The sequence below is a fragment of the Siphateles boraxobius genome, unplaced genomic scaffold, assembly GCF_051911475.1.
Source record: "Siphateles boraxobius isolate OS27281-9 unplaced genomic scaffold, OSU_SipBor_1 21, whole genome shotgun sequence".
Classification (NCBI taxonomy): domain Eukaryota; kingdom Metazoa; phylum Chordata; class Actinopteri; order Cypriniformes; family Leuciscidae; genus Siphateles; species Siphateles boraxobius.
The window spans coordinates 2,615,206-2,636,071 of NW_027508822.1; the positions used below are offsets into that span (position 1 = coordinate 2,615,206).

General features: G+C 44.2%; 1 protein-coding gene across 1 annotated transcript in view; it reads right to left on the reverse strand.

Moving 5' to 3' along the window:
- Positions 1–15,026: 15,026 nt before the first annotated feature.
- Positions 15,027–20,866, reverse strand: part of LOC143746098 (uncharacterized) — a 66,165-nt gene continuing 60,325 nt past the window's right edge. Inside the window, exons 6-9 of the mRNA XM_077237852.1 lie at positions 18,964–19,044; positions 18,706–18,734; positions 15,332–15,400; positions 15,027–15,162 (exon numbers count right to left, since the gene is read on the reverse strand). Of these exons, the coding sequence (XP_077093967.1) occupies positions 15,049–15,162; positions 15,332–15,400; positions 18,706–18,734; positions 18,964–19,044 (293 nt within the window). The 3' untranslated portion in view covers positions 15,027–15,048. The remainder of the gene's footprint in view (positions 15,163–15,331; positions 15,401–18,705; positions 18,735–18,963; positions 19,045–20,866) is intronic.

Genomic DNA, 20,866 nt, shown 5'->3' on the forward strand with positions numbered 1-20,866 from the left:
TTTTAACTCACTGCCTGCAGTGGCTCAGGGGCGGTCTCTGCAGTGCAGTCGCACCAGGACAAGGCCCAAGAGGATAAAGAGGTACGCAAGGATTTACAAGACCTTGCTCCTCAGGAACCTGACGATCAGAACGTGCTTCTGCACACTTGTGCAACACGATGAGCGTCGTTTAAACACCGAGGCAACATCATTTTGAGGGTGAAGGAAAACAGCCTACTCCAACCCGTTTTGCAGGAAAGAGAGCACTGAAGTGATCGAAAGCTTTCAGGATCTCCTCTGGAGAGAAGACACTCAACGACTAGGTTCCACTTCTAAAGGCGTAAGTACGCTACCCATTTCTAGGGGGTGCTCGCAGAAGTGATGGTAACTATCACATGCCCTGTGATAGCCACCTGAACCTCCGCGTTCAGATGTAAGACCGCCCGGAATCTCCGGGGGAAGAACGCGGGTGCCCTCGTGCCCCGTCCCTGAAAGAGTTTTCAGGGGAAGTCAGGAAGGCTGTCGATGGGAACCAGGTCTAGTTGGGCCAATAAGGGGCAACTATGAAGACCTGTTCCTCTTGACTTAGCACGTAGCTGCAAGCGACGGGCGCAAAAAAGACAGGAGCGTTGCTCAACACAACATGTGAAGATCACCGGGCTTCAGGAGCATCTTCTGCTCAGCACTTGAGTGTGACAAGTTCACTGAGCTTCAGGAGCATTCCTGCTCAACACCTGAGTGTGATAAACTCTCTGAGCTTCAGGAGCATTTCTGCTCAACACTTGAGTGCGAAGAACTTCACTGAGCACCAGGAGCATTTCTGCTCAGCACTTGTGTGTGACAAGTTCACTGAGCTTCAGGAGCATTCCTGCTCAACACCTGAGTGTGATAAACTCACTGAGCTCCAGGAGCATTTCTGCTCAACACCTGAGTGCGAAGAACTTCACTGAGCACCAGGAGCATTTCTGCTCAGCACTGCGTGTGACGAATTCACTGAGCTACAGGAGCACTTCTGCTCAACACCTGAGTTACCCCTTTTCCACCAAGCCAGAGCTGGTGCTAGTTCGGAGCCAGAGCCTAGTTTCAATTCGGTTCTTTGGTTTTCCACACGCAAAGCACCAGCTCCGAACCAGGAAAAGTGGTTCTTAAGTAGCACCAAATAATTGCTGGTCTAGAACAGAGCCAAGTAAGAACCACTTGCGTCAGGGGCTGGGGGCGGGGTTACCGTGACCAACAAGACGAATAGAAACTTGTGACCGCCATTTTTAAATAGCAGCTAGTCGAGCTAATAGCAGCTCGATTATAAATATCCGTCTATGTAAGTTACGGCGAGCTGCACAAACGCGTTGGACTCCGATGTATTTTGTAAACCCATGAGCATCCATAGTATTGCAACGTCCGTTATTGTTGATGGCTTGTTCGAGATGCATCGGAGCGGCGCGGACCGATCGGAGCTGCGGGAGTGTTTGGAGAACATACGACTCCTTGTGCTTTTAGATCGCTATCGCAGCGCTTTGATGTCATGCGGAGATCGATCTGCGAGAAGCCGATGCATCTCGAACAAGCCTGGCGTACTGTTTGGCGCTACCGCACTAGCGTTGCTGGGCAACATGAGACGTATACAGTGACGTAAGATTTGGCTCTGTTGTGGCTCTCTAGCCGGTGGAAAGGCAAATCGGTTCTTATTAAGCTCGTCAGTCGAACCCACTCTGAACCAGCTTTGGCTCTGGCTCTGAACCAGCACCCGGTTCTTGTTGGTGGAAAAGGGGTATATGTGATGAACTCACTGAGCTACAGGAGCATTACTGCTCAACCCCTGAGTGCGATGGACTTCACTGAGTTTCAGGAGCAATTCTGCTCAACATGAAGTGTGATGATTTCACTGACTTGAGCAGGCGCAAGGCGACCATGAGTCGCAGTCACTTTTAGAAGGCTCACTGGGGTTAAACGCATTTCTGCGGGCCCCTGGGGCAGCTGAGACCCATTGTTTGTCCAAGGGTAGTCCGCTCGGTTTACACAAACACTGGCGGAAAGATGAAACCGGGGGGGGGGGGCAACTGAGCGGCCCCGGAATGGTCATGACCCAGCTGGACCCAGGGGATGGAGTCTCCACTTGCCCTGGCTATAACTGTCGTGAGGCTGGATTGCGGCACGATTGAGTAAAGCGGGAGGAGTGGAACAAAGCGCCCTCAGAAGTGTCTGACTCCAAGGAGGAGGTGACTGGTGAGTTGTGACATGCAGGGGAAGCTTCGCAACGGTCGCAATGTCTAACAACTCGAGGCACGAATGCCCGTGTAGTCGGGGGTCGCCCGGGCCCCCGTTAAAACACGCCCTTTGTACATGGCCCCTCTGTTGAAGAGGGTTTGGCAGCAGACCTGGATGAACTATAGACACACAGGGTGAGCTGCTCTGCCACGGTCACCTCGGGACTCGATCATGAAGCTAGCGCTGAAGCGGTCACATATGGAGGAAGCCAAAGGCTGCCACTACCATATACCCCAGGAGCCTCTGAAAGCTCTTTCAGTGGGACCCTTTCTCACTTCAACACCAGCTGAACACATTCTCATTGGAGAGACGTGTTAGACTGAGTCCCTCTCCAAAACTGAAAAAGAGATACTCAGCCCGTGGGCGAGATTACTCTCTTCCAGTTGACCTGAAGACCCAACGGGCTCTGGAGCACTTGAGGGGAAGGACACTGTACTGATACTGCACCCTTAGACGCAACACACATGATGGCCTGCGGTGCGGAAGGTAGAGATCTGAAGCACATGTCTTTCAGGTCGGAGCTGCAGACCAATCTTGGGCCAAGATGGTCAAGACTCACCACCTAGTAGCACGAAGAACGAGTTTGCAACTGGCCTTCGTACCGTCTGGAGGAGCGGCTATATCAAATCCTTCGCCAGCAGGATAAGATAAGCACGCACAAGTCAGGAGCACTGCTCCACACTCGGTGTGATGAACATCACTGAAATTTCAGGAGCACGTCTGCTCAACACCTAATGTGATGATTATCACTGACTTGAGCGGGGTAGCCGAGCCTAAGGTGGGGCAGCCAAGTAGAGATAGTGGTGTTAGTGTGCAGTGCAACACTTACCTGTCTCCACTAGCGGCAGGGGGACGTGAGAAGGCGGATGACCGGGTCCTCGAACGCCCCAAGCTGCCTGCTGGCGACCAAGGGAAGTTGGGGGATGTAAGGCTATTACAGGGTCACACCCGCCAGACTGGTCCACTTGGGACTCAGGAACCGAAAATTTGCTCTTTTTCTGAATATGTGGGTACAGCTGACCCCGTTTTTATAGGGGCCAGCGGCGGAACAGATACACACATAACAAAAAACTCCAGCCGGCCCTCCAACCAGCCAGAGGGAGTGGATCGGCGACCACTCCACGAGCAACTCCTCCATCCCTGAGAGCCCGTCCAGGTTCAGCATTTTCTTTTGCGCTGATGCTTACCACCTGGCTTGGCAGCGCCTGGAGCAGGCTGGGCGCCCCTTCCGCGGCTGGCTCCACGCCGGAACCTGGGTGAAGGCTGCTGCGATGGTCCGGTGGGAGTTGAGGCGGCTGCAGGCGGACGCCCTCGGCGACGAACAGGCGGAGGATCTGGCCTCGGCGGGCGGGTGAAGGCAGCAGCGTCCCTCCGAGGCAGGATGTGCCGGATGGCCTCCGTCTGTTTCTGAGCTGTGGAGAACTGTTGGGCAAAGTTCTCCACAGCGTCGCCGAATAACCCAACCTGGGAAATGGGAGAGTCCAGGAACCGAACCTTGTCCGCTTCTCTCATATCGGCCAGGTTGAGCCAGAGATGGCGCTCCTGGACCACAAGTGTGGACATCGCCGAACCGACCACGCGAGCTGCAACCTTCGCCGCCCGGAGGGCGAGGTCAGTTGCAGTGCGGAGCTCACCCATGAGCTCACGGTCCGAACTACCCTCGTGCATGTTCATGAGTGCCTGGGCCTGGTGGACCTGGAGCAACGCCATGGCATGCAAGGAGGAAGCGGCTTGCCCACAAGCTTTGTAAGCCTTGCCCGTAAGAGCGGACGAGAACTTACAGGCTTTAGAGGGGTGACGAGGATCACCTCTCCAGGAAGCGGCCGCCGTTGGGCATAACTGCATCGCAACGGCCCGCTCCACCGGAGGGATAGCCTCGTAACCCTTCACCGCTCCCCCATCAAGGGTAGTGAGGGGGGAGGAGCTACTCAGGCGGTTTCTGGCAGAGAAAGGTGCCATCCATGGCCTCGTAAGCTCCTCATGCACTTCAGGAAAGAAAGGAACCGGGGCGGCGGACTGAGAACCAGTACGGCCCGCCCCGATATACCAATCATCCAACAGAGACGGCTCGGGACACGGTGGAGGGTTCCACACGAGCCCTACCGCCTCGGCGGCCTTTTTCAGCATAGCTGACATTTATGGATCTGGCTCGGGCAACACTGGTCTCCCGGAGGGAGGCAGTGCAGCCGAGTCGTCATCTCCAGAGTTCAGCTCCCCCTCCGATGCTGCGATTGACATCGTATCCCCTGGAGGGGCCCCAAATGACACGGCTGGCCTGTCCATTACAGAGGGACCAGCGGGATCAATGGGGAGCTCCACCGGTTGCGGTGTGAAAGAGGAGTGAGGGACCCACGGGGCCTGGCCGGGCGGATTACCCCTCACTGTGATCCTCAGATCACCCAGCTTGGACGGCACCCCAGTCTTTCTCTGGGAAGGTAACCCAGAGGAAGAACAAGGGCGGGGCCCAGAGGTGGGGACTGCACCAACGCTTTTGACGAAGGCGAGTCTAGATCTCAACACCGAGATGGTCATGTTCCCGCAGTGAGAACATGACTCATCCACGAAAGCTGCCTCGGCATGCTGTAAGCCCAAACATGCGACACAACTTTCGTGACCGTCAGAGGGGGATAGTGCCAGACCGCACCCAGAAACGCACGGATGGAATGGCATCTTGAAAAAGACGCACTCACACCCGTGTTGCTCTTTCAGGAAATGGGACCGTCACCAGTGTCGGAGCACACAGGGAAAGACCGCGGCAAACACTGAATAGTCTTTCAACCAACAGTGAAGCACTCACTTCTCGCCCTCTAACCAACCGTCAACACACAAACAAACAATAGAAATTTGATGCTGTTAAAACAGCAGTTGAGAGCTGAGAAGCTCGCGATCACCGCTGCACCACGCTGTAGAACACCAACACTGGAGAGGTCTTCCCGTAAGAACACCGACACACTCGCTCGTTGAATACAACAGCACTCTTCAGAGACATCAAAGACGAACGGCTCCGAAGCGAAAGGTAACTAGTGCGTGCATCCACTTCCGAATTTATATCCGCGCCGCGGGGGGCGGAGTGTGTGATGCAAATCACGCACGCCAAATTCCATTTGCTCGTTCAATAGTAATCGAAGATGATATGCTCCCTAGCGTGATCCCAATTCAGTCGACCGTCGACTACGTCTGACGTTATCGACTGAAAGGGAACCCAGTGTCCCAGGAGAGAACAGCGTGTCCTCCTAGACTGGGTGTGTGCAGCACGAATAAGTCACACAGATGCAGAAAAAGACTATACACATATGATGGCTTGCTTTACCCACACCAAGCAGGGAATGATGCTCCACTAGCGACCAGCAGTTGTCATCCAGACAGTGGGTCTTGTAGACCAGGAACTGACACACATCTCTGGCCGTCATGTCGGCAGGGACCCCCACAATTTTTCCCACACCATCCTCGCTGAAAACATTGATGATCTGTTCAACACACAGAATGTCCAATACAGATACGTACATTTCAACACACATACACAGAATGTCCATTACAGATGTGTACATTTCAACACACATACACAGAATGTCCATTACAGATGTGTACATTGCTTAATATGACCTCAAGGCGATGTTCTTAATGAGTCTAATTTGTCGAACAATTACAAACACACTTTTGCACAATGCTCCAGATGGGATAATTACATAGCTTGTGTTTTGACAACTTAGCCTTGTGCTCGTCCTGGTGAACCGTCCAAAGTGACAAATAGGTTCAAATACAAACTTATCGGTTACCTAAGAGTAAAAATTATGCTTGGAGGGAAAAAAAGTTTATTGTGCTTGTTGTTTATGTTTTTGTTCTTGCAAACCATGCATATCTCAATGTTTATGTGGCCCTTAGCTCATTCCGCATGGACTCTTAGTGTTTAGGTTGAGCCCGGCTCTCATAAGTGTGACTGACTTGAACACGCACACACGCACAAGAGGATACACTCCATTAAGAGGCTGAATTCACATGAATGCCAAAGCCAACTGCCCAGATAAAGGGAAAAAAATAGAGAAACCATCTAAAATCGCGGAAGAAGCCCACAGAGTAGCGTGCAATTTATGCACAAAAATAATCTGCATGACTAAATTAGATTTTTTTTTTTTTTGTAGACCGGCATCTGCAGGACGCTTCTCTTCTGAAAAAGTAGTTACTCTCAGTCTTACCTCCACTGCCTGATACCAGCAACAGTCCGGCGAACACGATGGCATTTTCTCTCTGAGACAACCTCTGCTCACTCACGCAGCGAGAGAGTGAGTGAGTGAGTGAGAGAAAAAGAAAGAGAAAGAGGGAGGGAAAGGGAGGAAAGAAGGGGAGGAGGGAAAGAAAGCGAGAGGACGAGAGGAGTTGAGAATGGGCAGAGGGTTAAGATGAGACCAAGAGAGTTGCTGAAACGAAAAAGAGAGAGACCGAGAGAGAGAGAGAGAGAGAGAGTGTGTGTAAGAGAGAGAGAGAGAGACACTCAGCTGACAAGCAGCTTGTGCCTGACAATACTCCAGTGGATTAAGCTGCAAAAAAGAAAGTCGAGGTGAGAGAGAAATGGAGAGAGATGAATAGTGCTTCAATTTGTTAATAAAACTGATACACTGGGTTTCTCTATATTAAATAGATTGTTCACCCAAAAATGAAAATTGTTTCTTCACTTGCATCATTTACTTTTTCCAAACATGCATAACTTATTCTACCATGGAACAAAATATATGTTATGGGAAAGAGCAACCTCAACAAGGAACATGAATGGGGACTGAGGCTGTCTTGCTGTCAAATCTCATTTAAATATACAACATGGATTATGTGACTGATAACATTATTCCGTTTATTTAGACATGAAACATGCTTTCTACAAAATGCTTTACAATAACAAATATCAAGATATGATAACAAATATCAATAATAAAGTAAAAAGAACGGAGAGGTGATGGATTACCCTTTAATGCCAGTCATTATCCAATTTCGGGGCCAAAAGGACAGTGCGGAGGTGGCCGTTAGCCAACACCTCCGGCACACGTTAATTTTGGGGACCAATTGCCCGGGGATTAAAACACTATTGGATTATTTGTGTGCGGGTGCTTCTGGGACAAAAAGGAAGCAGGAGAGGGGAGCGGTCGCTCAGGTTGGAGAGGCTGTGCCGGGGCCCTCGGTACCTGTCCCAGAGGTTCGGAACGCGGTTGAAAGAAGGATTCTTTCAGAGCATGATGACTTTCCTCTGGAACAGTCCCGAGATGAGACGCTTAAAAATGCGTTTGACCAGGTCCGTACAATCGACGGGCAGCCCCTCCACCCGACCGACCGCCCTCATATCCTTATATCCGTATCCTTACCGAATCGCACGTTAAAATCCATGAATCGTAAGTTTGTGCAGGAAGACGCCAAAAATTGGGATAAGTGGCTAGAACCCCTCTTGTTCGCTGTACGCGAGGTCCCCCAAGCCTCCACGGGGTTTTCCCCCTACGAGCTTCTTTATGGACGTCAGCCCCGCGGGGTGCTGACCGTGCTTAGTGAGGCTTGGGAGGACGGACCTTCGAATAGCAAAAACGAAATTCAGTATGTCTTGGACCTGAGAACAAAACTCCACACTTTGGGGCGGCTCTCTATGGAGAATTTTTTACAGGCTCAGGACAAGCAAAGTCGGCTGTACAACAGGGGGGCTAGACTACACAAATTTGCACCGGGAGATAAAATACTTGTATTGCTCCCCACATCAAGCTCTAAATTACTCACGAAGTGGCAAGGGCCGTTTGGGGTCACACGGCGAGTCGGGGACCTCAACTATGAGGTTGTCCGATCAGATAGGGACGGGGCACATCAAATTTACCAACTCCACCTCCTTAAAAAATGGAATGAGGCGGAGTCAGTGATGCTGGCGACGGTGGTAAGTGGGGAGGAGGATCTCGGTCCAGAAGCGTGTTCAAAACCCCAATCTCTCACTCTGGCATTTGGTGGAGACCACCTCTCGCCGTCCCAGATCACTGACATACGTAATTTAGGCAAGGCAAGGCAAGGCAAGTTTATTTATATAGCACATTTCATACACAATGGTAATTCAAAGTGCTTTACATAGAAGAAATTAAAATAATCAAAAGAAATCAGAATAATTAAAACAGTTTAGAATAAAAGATAAAATACAGAAATAATCAAATGAAATCAGAATAATTAAAACATAAAATAAAATACAGTGCAAACAGTCGGACGAACAGTGGCACAGTGCTCATTCAGTAAATGCACAGCTAAACAGATGTGTTTTGAGTCTGGATTTGAATGTGACTACTGTAGGAGCACATCTGATCTCTTCTGGAAGCTGGTTCCAGCTGCGGCTGGCATAGTAGCTAAAAGCAGACTCGCCATGCTTAGAGTGAACCCTTGGTATTTCTAGCCGATATGATCCTAATGCTCTGAGTGATCTGTTGGGTTTATATTCACTGAGCATATCTGCAATGTATTGAGGTCCTAGGCCATTGAATGATTTAAATACCAGTAATAATACTTTAAAATCAATCCTAAATGTAACTGGCAGCCATTGTAAAGACCTGAGGACTGGTGTGATGTGTTCATATTTTCTGGTTCTGCTCAGAATCCTAGCAGCAGCGTTCTGTATGAGCCTCAACTGTCTTATGGTCTTTTTGGGAAGGCCAGTAAGAAGTCCATTACAATAATCCACCCTACTGGTGATGAAAGCATGCACAAGTTTTTCTAAGTCTTGACTGGAAACAAAGCATCTAACTCTTGCAATATTTTTCAGATGATAGTATGCTAATTTAGTTATTGCTTTGACATGACTACTGAAACTAAGGTCTGACTCTAGAGACACACCCAGATTCCTGACTTGATTTTTAGTTGTTTGACCCCTAGACTGAAGGTATGCGTTCACCTTGAGAACTTCATCTTTGTTTCCAAACGCAATGACTTCAGTTTTGTCTTTGTTTAACTGAAGAAAGTTTTGGCACATCCAATTGTTTACTATTGTTTACTTGTAATTTACAAGCAGAGTTTGCTGATGTGTTCTCGCCCCTACCTGGTCGGACAAATCTCATTCAGCACCACGTTGAGACCGAACCGGGCGTAATAGTACGCAGCCGGCCGTATCGTTTACCTGAACATAAAAAGAAAATAGTTCAGGATGAATTAGAAGCTATGCTGGACATGGGGGTAATAGAAGAATCCAACAGTGACTGGGCAAGCCCGATAGTTTTAGTGCCTAAAACCGACGGCTCCGTCCGGTTCTGTGTGGATTATCGCAAGGTGAATGCTGTGTCGAAATTCGATGCATATCCAATGCCACGGGTTGACGAATTACTTGATCGGCTCGGTACCGCTCGATTTTATTCGACAATGGATTTGACAAAAGGGTATTGGCAGATCCCTTTTTCTCCGATATCTAAAGAAAAAACTGCTTTCACGACGCCGTTTGGATTACACCAATTTGTGCCTTTACTCAGATAAAGGCTGCTCTATGTGGCGGACCGCTCTTACAGGTTCCTTACTTTTCTCTCCCTTTTTCCCTACAGACTGACGCATCGGACAGAGGGCTGGGCGCAGTCTTGTCCCAGGAGATAGAGGGTGAAGAACGGCCGGTGCTGTACATTAGTCGGAAGCTCTCGAAGAGAGAGACTATGTACAGCACCATTGAAAAGGAAGCTTTAGCCATCAAGTGGGCCGTTCTCACCCTCCGCTACTACCTCGTGGGTCGAGAGTTCACCCTCTGTTCGGACCACGCTCCCCTGCAGTGGCTCCACCGCATGGAGGATACCAACGCGCGGATCACCCGTTGGTATCTGGCCTTACAGCCTTTTAAGTTCAAGGTGATCCACAGGCCGGGTGCACAGATGGTTGTGGCTGACTTATTCTCCAGGAGGAGGGGGGAGAGGGGGGAGGCTGCAGCCCGGACGGCTCCCCGGCCTGAGTCGGGCGGTGGGGGTATGTGGCGAGGGGGGCGTGGTTCAGCAAAGTCTGTAGTGCGAGAGAAACGACGGAGCCGAGCGGTGAGTAAGTAGGTCAAGTGCAAAATGACAAACACCTGTCTCTGATTGCAGTAATTGGCGTGGGGAGACCGCATAAAAGCCGGCTGGTCCAAGAGAGCAGAGAGAGAGGACTGGGTACTCGTGCACGAGACGTGAGCTGGACGCTGAAAGTGGAAAGAGTGTTGCCTTATATAGTGGAAAGAGTGATATTTTAAAAAGTGGAAAGAGTAATATTTTTATATAGTGGAAAGAGTGTTCTCTGAACGAGGTTTATGTTAGAGCGCGCACAGCGCATTTCTTCGGTTTTTCAACCAAATAAAAGTGTACGAGTCCCAGCCACGCCGACCCCTGTCTTCTTCCATTCCAACCAACACTGAACCTTCACTACAATTTGGTAATAAAATAATTTTAAGTAATTTTAATTGTTTAACTTTCAAGTTAAATAATAATAATAACAACTAGAAAAAGTTCGTCGAGACAAAAGTTTGGACCAATAAGTTTGAAGAAGTTTGAAGTTTAAAGTAGTTGAAAGTTTAAATTAGTTTAAAGTAAAAGATTTTTTCTTAATTTGCAGCTGTTTTTTTTTCTATTTGCATGCGTTTTCTTCAGTTGCAGCACGTTGAGCTCTCTCGGCCACCGTACACATATGGGTGAATTTGACCCAGCATTTGGGTACACTATATAACAAACATTTAGTTAAATCAACCCAGAATTGTATTTAATTTGACCCAGCAATTGGGTTATTTTTAACCCATCATTTTTTTAGTGTGCAGAAGACTTCTGCGTTCAGCTCAATATTTTGTAAAACAGAGACGTGGAGGCAAGCTTCTTAATTTCAATTATATATATTTTTATTAATTATAGGTTAACTCGTTTACATACAATGTACTAATAAATTAAACAAAAATAAAAGTAAATCAAAACCAAATCGTTTACAAGCTTTAACTGCAGGAGGCGCAATAATACATGTTTTGTTCCTCACTATGCTTTTTAATGAATGCTTAAAACATTATGTGTGGTGTGTTTTTCTTTATAAACCAATATCTCAATAAACCATTTTACAAAAACAATTGCGGTGTTTTTCTTTACAAACCATTTTCATAATAAATCCTTTTACAACAACAATTTACAGGGTTTTTCTTTATAAACCACTTTCTTTATATAGGGTTACAATTGTGCTTTACTACAATACAGAAGTTTTTTATACACAAAAAGGCATAATTATACAAAGTACAAATACTTCGTTACCTTACTTAAGTAGAAACTTTGGGTATCTATACTTTATACTTTACTTGAGTAATTATTTTTGAGACGACTTTTTACTTCTACTCCTTACATTTTAGAAATAGCCTTGTTACTCCTAATAACTCCTAAAATTGCGCCATCCGGATAGAGTGAATTTGATTGTGGTTGGATGAGAAGTATAAACATATACCATTCAGACACACTATTGGTTTGTACGTGGTCCATCAATGGGCATATATGCTGTCCAAAATTTTCAACATTAACATTTTAATATAACATTATAGTCATTATGGCCTTGATATTTTTCCCCCTGTGGCGCGGCCTAAGCTTTTGTCCTTAATGGCATTTTTTCCCTTACATTACTTTTACTTTTATACTTTAAGTAGTTTTGAAACCAGTACTTTTACACTTTTACTTGAGTAAAAAGCTTGAGTTGATACTTCAACTTCTACAGAAGTTTTTTTAAACTCTAGTATCTGTACTTCTACCGGAGTAATGAATGTGAATACTTTTGACACCTCTGGTATTTACTCTCTAGCCTGGTAACACCAAACTTCGCTTTGCTTAATAGACAGAGTCTGGAATGGCATCATTGAAAAGTGTTTTCTTTCTCGCAGGGGGGCGCTTGTCTGAAGTATAAAATCATTGGTTACTCGTAAGCCAATCACATAACGTTTGGTTATGACGTGTGTTATTCGCAAGCTCAGCCGCATCGATCTTCCACTGTAAACACATGTATGATGCGGAAACGAAATCATCGAGCGAAATACCGGAGTGAACATGGCTGACCGAGTTTTGCTGCTTCCTTAACCTGATCCTCCATGAGTTCAACCAAGGGGGACACAATCACAACTATCGCCTTGCTGGCCTTTGGCCTCCCCAGTTTCTTGCTGACGATCGGTAATCACTCCAGCTCTTGAATGGAAAACGTTCAGACAGCCTACTTTTAAATACTGAAACCACTCTTATTGCTTGTAATGTTTATTTTCTTTGTTCCTCTTTATTTACTAGCTCTTATATTTTTGAAGCTATATTAGTTTATAGCCTATTTAAAATTCTTAACATGTTATTGGTTTAATTAAATGTGTTTATATATATATATTAGTGCTGTCAAACGATTAAAATATTTAATCGCGATTAATCGCATTAATGTCATAGTTAACTCGCGATTAATCGCATTTAATCGCACATTTTTATCTATTCTAAATGTCTCTTGATTTCTTTTTGTCCCATTATTTTTTCTCATTTTAATGCTCTTATCAACATGGAAAAGTGGATCGTCTTGCTTTGTGCAAATGTTTTTTATTGAAAACAACATTGGCATATTGTGTTCAATTTCACACTAAAACATTCTTACTTGGAGCAAATAATCTCTCACACAATGTAACACTGTCCATCAATAAAAGGGTGAAAGAAATACTGACGAGGTCCTGATATTGACGAGGGGGCGGAGAATTCGCATCAGCTGTGTGTGTGTGTGTGTGTGTGTGTGTGTGTTTGGCCATCATCAAGTGGTATTTCAGACTGGACGTGCTGCGATGATGATAGCTCAGTTCACAACGACAAAACACACAGATCACTTTGGTCTCGTCAATGGAACCATTTGGCAACTTTTTAAAAGTAAACGTTCCATTCAGAATCTTATTGGCATCCATTTCGGTGTCTCGCGCTCGTCATCCACTCAAAACTGGACGTTTTGAACGTTCCTATAACATTCAGAAATAACGTTTTTATAACTTAATGGGAACGTTATGAAAACGTTCTTATAACCTAAAATTGTTAGCTGGGGAAGAGGAGAGATTCGCGATTGCACTGAACACGTTTTAAGTGCAGGCACATATTGTCTGAGCGAGCCCAGAGAAAATTCTAACAAGAGCAGCGTGTATCTGAGAGCGCGCGACTCGAGCAGAGAGATTCGTGCTCGGCACATTATATTCCACGCGCGAGCAGAGAGATTCGCGCTCGCGCATCCGGCTCGCAAGCCCAAACAAGTGTGTGCGGCGTGCCTGTTGTTTTGTTTCCGGTCTAGCTAGATCCGCTTGCGCTTTCAAAACGTCCATGCCGCGTCCTATTGCAAAAGCATGTGAAAAAAAAACTACAAAGTTTGCTAGGCCAAAAAGACCGTTAATCGCGCGATAAAAAAATTAACGCCGTTAAAATGGGTTTGCGTTAACGCCGTTAATAACGCGTTTAACTGACAGCCCTAATATATATATACATTTATTTTAAGTATGTATATTTACACATGTAATTAAATACATATTTTAAGTGTTATTAAGATTAATTAATAAGAAAAAAAGTAGATCGGATCATGAGCTGAAGATTCCCATCCCTATGCACAATGATTTATTGCTTGTCTTTGTCGACTAATACAGAAGTTAAAGAACTTATTAAATCGCAATTGCAATTTTGGTTAAAAAAAATCGCAATTAGATTATTTTACATAATCGTTCAGCCCTACTGTCGACCCAAAAAAATTAGCGTTTCAGGAGACAAAGGTGGTGTGCATCGTGAGAGGGTATGTCATAGAGGCAAGGTATGTGCCATCTGTGGTTGCAGCAATGGGGACTACAAACCAAGATGGTCGCCTGGTCCCGGACTACAGTTACCAGGGACACAGCTGTTGCTTGTGAAGCAGAAAAGCTGTTAATGAGCTGAGAACAGAGAGACTGAGCTGCTTTTTATTAGAGAGCATAAAGAGAAGCTGGAAAAGTGTTTCGGTTAAAAATTGTTAGAGTTTTGAGTGGATTATTAAAAGAAACCAGTGACTTGATCTCCGCCTGGACTTGATTTGTGAATCAACCCAGACTTTGGTGATACCCTTCCTCTCACGATGCCACAGTGGATACGGGCAATAAGACGTGAAGCATCAGCAGGAAGAATGGGTTAATTGTGGGATCTGACACCCAGTATGCACTAAACATACACTACGTGTGCAGTAAACATTGTCACTTAGTCAAATATCAGTTTTATATATTATATTTCTGTAAGCTAAGCTATACCGGTCGCCGATTACGTTCCTCTCCAGTGGACGTAAGTTAGTTCTCAGAGTAATATTCAATTGCCTGTATCCACTTTTGTTTCCTTAAACACTTGTTTTTTTGGGGTCAACAGCTTATATATGCTATATGAATATTCTTATAAACGGTGTATTCAGTTCAAACTGGTTCAGAGATGATCAGTTCTGTGTGGGTTAAGATGTCAGTTCCTCTTCTTTCTCTCTCTTCTTTAACCACACGTGTTTCTCTAATAACATGTGTGGTTAAACTAACTGAGTTCTCACACTTATGTTTCCAAACCTCAACAGTGAGTTCATTGCTCTGAAAATACTACTGAAAATATGTACCGGTAGTCACACTAGCTCCACATTGCTAAATTAAAACTAGACCAAAGGTTATTAAAACAGTTCTGAAAGCGCTAGAACTCAAAGCCAGAACACAAAGAGAACAAAAGACAACAATTAATTACAATTTGTTAACATGTAAAAGACATTTAAAGTATTAATAATGAATGAAACCATCAGGATTCAGGTATATAAGATTGATATTCCTCTGCTCAAGTGGGGTTTGTATAATTATTTGACTGATTTGTTCTTGTTCACAGAGGCATAAAGTTGACTGCAGTTCTCCTGAGATCCAGCTTTTGCTCCTCTGATGGAAGCATACGTCACTTTATCATCACAGCGAACCTGAATGAACATCACAGTTGTTTAACCCACAATTATTACAGCGTGTTGTTTGAGCTCAATTCATGATGAAGTGTATATCATTACACAAATCAAGAATAACTGCATAGAAGAAGAAAACAAACTATCATGTTGAGTGAAGATGGACAACATCAAGGAAGTGTTTGCTCACCTTGTTCTTTTTTCCTCGTTTTTTACTGTACGCAGCGACTTCAGTGTAAGTCACATCATCTGTCTGCTCCTAAACATCAATGGAAATATGGAAAAAATCAAGCGATTAAATGCCATCCATCAATAATATTTTACTCAGGTGCTGCAAATCCGCGTGCATATGATGACGCAAAAGTGTGTGAAATTCGATGTAGTATGCACTCCAGGCGGCTAGGTGGCAATGTTAAGCACTACGTCACAACAACACCAATATCTGAGAATATTTTGTACAACTGCTGAAAAGACTCTTGTACGTTTATCAGAGCTGCTATGGCAACTTGAAGGTCCAACATATGGAAATAATCCGACATATTGGGGTTATTTTCCTGTAATGGCGCATGCCTGTGACGTAAACACGTACGCGACGAGAGCCACAGTGAGCAGATTTGCGTTTTTACTGTTTAGATGGGAACGCGACGGTGGATCGTTTTTAAGATTTCCACTCTGGAGGGTGGTTTCACTTTTTTGCGTTTTTAAGCCTCCAAAACGCCGTCGCCGTGTAAACGAAAGGCACATCCGATCAAATATTTTTACGTTTTCACCCAGAATCGTTCTCGTGTAAACAGGGCCTTAATAACAGGTAGTTATTAATTTGAGTTTTCCGCGTACAGACGACACGATTGTCAAAACGATCCCCATTCACATGGATCTGTGAATACAACTAAAACGCTATAATCTGCTTCCAGGCCACTAGATGGCGATAAAACACTATAGACTGAGCATGAAATACGCACAGGGGTTAAAGTGGGCCGGAACTGCGTTCCGGCACCTCAGATAAATTATTAAATAAATAGATTCATTAATATCAACTAATCTCGCTGGTCCCGAGATGAACCGACTGGCCGACCAACTGAACGCGAGTGATTATAAATGCGTGAAATGCACTCACGGTGGTTGAGCGCGGTAAAGTTAGTTTAATGTTCGATATTTCGCCGGACATTGTTTTCCCTTGTCACTGTTATAGGGTCGGCATTCTTAGAAAGATATCAATAGCAGGATTAGTTTTAATTTTATGTAATCATTATCAACATTAAATATTCGTTCAAAATCACCGGTCCGTGCATTAATGCTGCATACCTGAGAATGCTTTGACGCGTTTCCACAACGCACGCCTAAGGGAACGTCTGCCAATTCCACCAACTGCGTTAAACGTAGCCTATAATTTGTATTATTTAAAATTACTTTTCAAATTCCAAAGCTTGTAGAAGGCTCCTATTGGCAATACTGACCTGATAGCCATGAGTAAATTAACTTATCTAAGAAAATGATTCATAAAACTCATCAGTTGAGCCTATGTTTACTTTCTTCACTGACACAGACGAAAATGAAAAGACTATCAGTCAAAGTTCAGCTTAAAGGCTGATTTATACTTCTGCGTCAGACCTACGCCGGAGCCTCTACGCTAGCCTCTATACACTACGCGTTGGTTTTCATTTATACTTCTGCATCGTTGTCGCGTTGACGCGCAATTACACATGCAGAGGGAGCATGTGAAACCCGAGGGAGGGGTTCTAGCAGATCAATCACAGCGCTTGCGTCCGCGTAGAATTGACGCGTTACATTTTTGGAGAGGTGCGCGTCAGGGTACGCCGAAGGGTATGCGCGCTACGCACAGCCTACGGCTTAGCTATGGAGTAAGTTCGACGCAGAAGTATAAATTGGGCTTTAGGAGGGGAAGAAATACGGCACGATAAGGAGACTGAGAGAAAAAGAAAGATTAAGATGAGAGAGCAGGTATTGATAAATAATCTAATGCACACTGACATGGTTTTAAAGCTATTTATTATTTATTATCCATTTTTTTGGCCTTCAAAAGTCTTAAATTGCACATATGTAGGTCAGAGAAATCAAAATTTTCTCGGGGGAGCATGCCCACGAACCTCCCTAACTACCTCACATTTAAATGCACATGTCTGTGTCTGTGGGTGGGGCTGTGCTAATGTGGGCTGATGTGGCTACAATGCCAGGGCTCAATTTTTGGCCCAGTGTTCAGCAATTTTAACTTAGTATCGTCATTATATCAGTGTTGAAAGACCAAAATAAAACCATTAAAATATCAAGTAAATAAGTATTGTGATATGTGGTGCCACAGTGACACTCTTGTCCCAAAAAGTATTGCTATACCAAGATACTCAGTATGTTGTCCCACGGTGAGTCATTTTTCCCTGTTGCACCTACACAAAAAAAATTTGAGGGTTCCCCCACCTACCAAATCCCACTTTAACCACTGAATACGCATGTGCATGACGTCATCGTCTTCTCAGATTCACGTTTTTGTTGTTTACATGGAAAGTGTTTTCAAAGACTTGCACTATGAAACCCATTTTTAAAACTTTGCGTTTTCAGGCACCCAAAACGCGTTGTCGTGAAAATGAACGGCCAAAGCGCATAAAAAGTTTTGCGTTTTTGGTTGTAAACGTTGTCGTGTAAACAGCCCCTTAATTACAACGAACTGGCAAAACATGAGCGAAAGAAAACACAATGGCTGCATCCGAAAACGTAGGCAGTGACTTGTTATCTCGCTGTCCGATCAGGCAATGACTTTGTAGACAGCGCTTGCACACAAACGTTCCTCACGACACTGATTTCACACAGACTTCTGAGGCAGCGTTACGGTTTAATGATCTACAGCAAAATAGAGCGAGCTTTGGTGAAAACTAAGTGAATATTTAATTACTACAATAGTAATTTCTCGCTAGAAATGACATCAGAAGAGGAAAATGTTCATCAAAAATGTACAATTACACACAAACAGCAGCAACTTTCAGACGCCATCTTCATTTTTCTAGTTCAACTGTCACAGAATGGAAAGCACAGGATTGTGGGATATCAAAGGCATTGAAGGACAGATCTGTGCCTTCAAAAATCAATCAGATGAAGGAATCTCAGGAGACAGGGAGTAAAACTAACATTGCATTCAGCAATATTGCATATTCAGTCAAAGAACAGGTGAACACACACACACACACAGACGAAGAACAGGTGAACACACACACACACACACACACACACACACACACACACACACACACACACACACACACACACACACACGCGCACATACACACACTCAGACTGACGAGGACTCATCAAACACTAAACAAGAGTGTGTGTAATTGGAAACTAGGAGGCGGGACGAGAGGAACACATGGCCAACACAAATAAAGACAGAGTCATGTGCTCAAACACAACACTAACAAACACACATTAAACTAAGACAAGACTGACAGAACTTCCTGCTGAGAACCCTGACATTTTCTAATCTGACTAATAAGAGTGTCATATTTCAGGGTCAGTCCTTATAGACATTAATAACTCATGGTTATTAATACTTACCACAGAGTCACCAGTCCCTCTTCTGTTCCCTGAAACATAATGTCACGGAAAGTTTATGATCAAACACACACACAGTCTCTAATGCAGATGACAATCGTTTTTAAAAGAGTCTAGAAGAATTCTAGTGTTGTAGAATAGAAACATTATTTTTGTTAACTCATTGATTACTCTTCACTTTTAGAGAAATAAATTGGTCTCAATTACATATTTATTTTATCAGATGTTTTTGTCTGTTGTTACAAAATATGAAAAACTCACCTGCTCTTTTTTTACGAATCACACAGAGAATAAGAGCCAGAAGGAGAAGAGCGAATGAAGCGGCAACAACAGTCACAATCACTGCAAGTAAATCGATGCTTGTGATGATGATTTTATAGAAATTTATATAGAAATTGATATTGATATCTGTACACTAGCAGACTGTACCTCATATGTTAACTAAATGATTGTGACATGATAGTTTAGGATTGTCTGGATGAGAATGATGTGTCTGACATTTAATGACAGGTACTTTTTACATTACGGGATTGTAGGTGATGTACAAGAGAATGGAATTAGAAAGTGATGTAGATTACAAACTAAACACATTTAATGACAAATAAAATTTGTGATCAGCTGTTCGAACAACTCCAGAGAGGATTCAGAAACTGATTCTAGAAAACTCCATGAGTCGGTCAAATGAGGATGATGTTCATACACACCTGTAGTCAGTGCTGTTGCTGTAGTTGCATAAAAACAAGATGGAAATAGAAATATTATTTTTCATGAGTTTGCTGTGATGTCTGGAATAAGTGTTGCTGTAGTTGACATTAAAACTTAAAAACAAGATGGAAATATAAAAATATCATATTTGAATGCATGAACATAATATCCTTTGAGGTTTCAATACTGAAATTACAGAATTATTAATTATAATTCAGGCTGATTTTACTGTGGTGGGATCAAACCACTGAAGCGAGAGTGATGATGTGTGACAGTGATCATGTGATCATGAAGTGTGTGTAGGAGCGGCTGCTGTAGTTCGTTCATACACACCTGGTGTAGTTGCTGTAGTTGATGTTACAACTGCTGTAGTTGATGTTACAACTATTAAAAACAAGATGGAAATAGAAATATGATTACACAATGTCAAGGCATTTATTTAACGAACTGCTATAGTGTGAGATGTTATATGTTAGATGTTGTGCCAGGTTATAGCAAAAATATGCTAATTTCCACCCGCTGTCCCTGGACAGGTTGATGTTATACTTACAGAAATTCATAAAATACATACAGATTAATACATGGAAACATTATTTCACTCACATCATAAAAACACTCTCCAGTTCAGGAAACTATCACTCACTCAGAATTTACATAGTTTATATCACAGTCATTCAGTGCGTACAGGTTTCGGAGGAGGCGAAATTCTTGTGAAGACGAGTGTAAACGCACTTCTGATGGGAATGATATCGGATCAGCATCTCACAGTCTCTTCGTCCTCCTCATTTTGCAAGATTTGTAAAATGTATCCTGACTGAAAACTGTTTTTAAAAGAAAGCCCACCAGTTCAGGTCGACTTTGCACCGGAGCCATGCTTTTGTTTGTTGTTGCGGGAATGCGAGATCCGATCTGTTATCCAGATACAGATGCCACTTGATGTGGACAGGTGTAAACACACCGTGTCCTGATTGGCTTATGATTCGATCTGCTTGATCAGATCACGGTGATCGCATGTTAATAGTGTAAACGCAGCCTCTGTCACGTACAAAACACAGAAGCGCTGCGCTGTTAAACTACGTGAACTGACTCGAGGCCCACAGAGAAGGAAATGATTTATTCTAAAATATCTAAATTTGTTTTCCGAAGACGAACGAAGGTCTTACGGGATTGAACAACATGAGGGAGAGTAATTACTGACAGAATTTACATTTTTTTGGTGAACTGTTCCTTTAAGGCCATTTAGAAAAAAATAGCCAACTCAATTTCATGTCAAAGCCCATAAAAACAAACACACACACACACACACATACTTGTGTTTGTTACTTTGTGAGGCCCCATGACTGGGACATCACTTGTGGGATCCACCCTTTCTAGGGGTACGCTTCTTAAAAAAGATCAGAACACATTCATAAACACATATCTCACTTGATATTCTGAAAATGAAGAATTTTTGCACAAG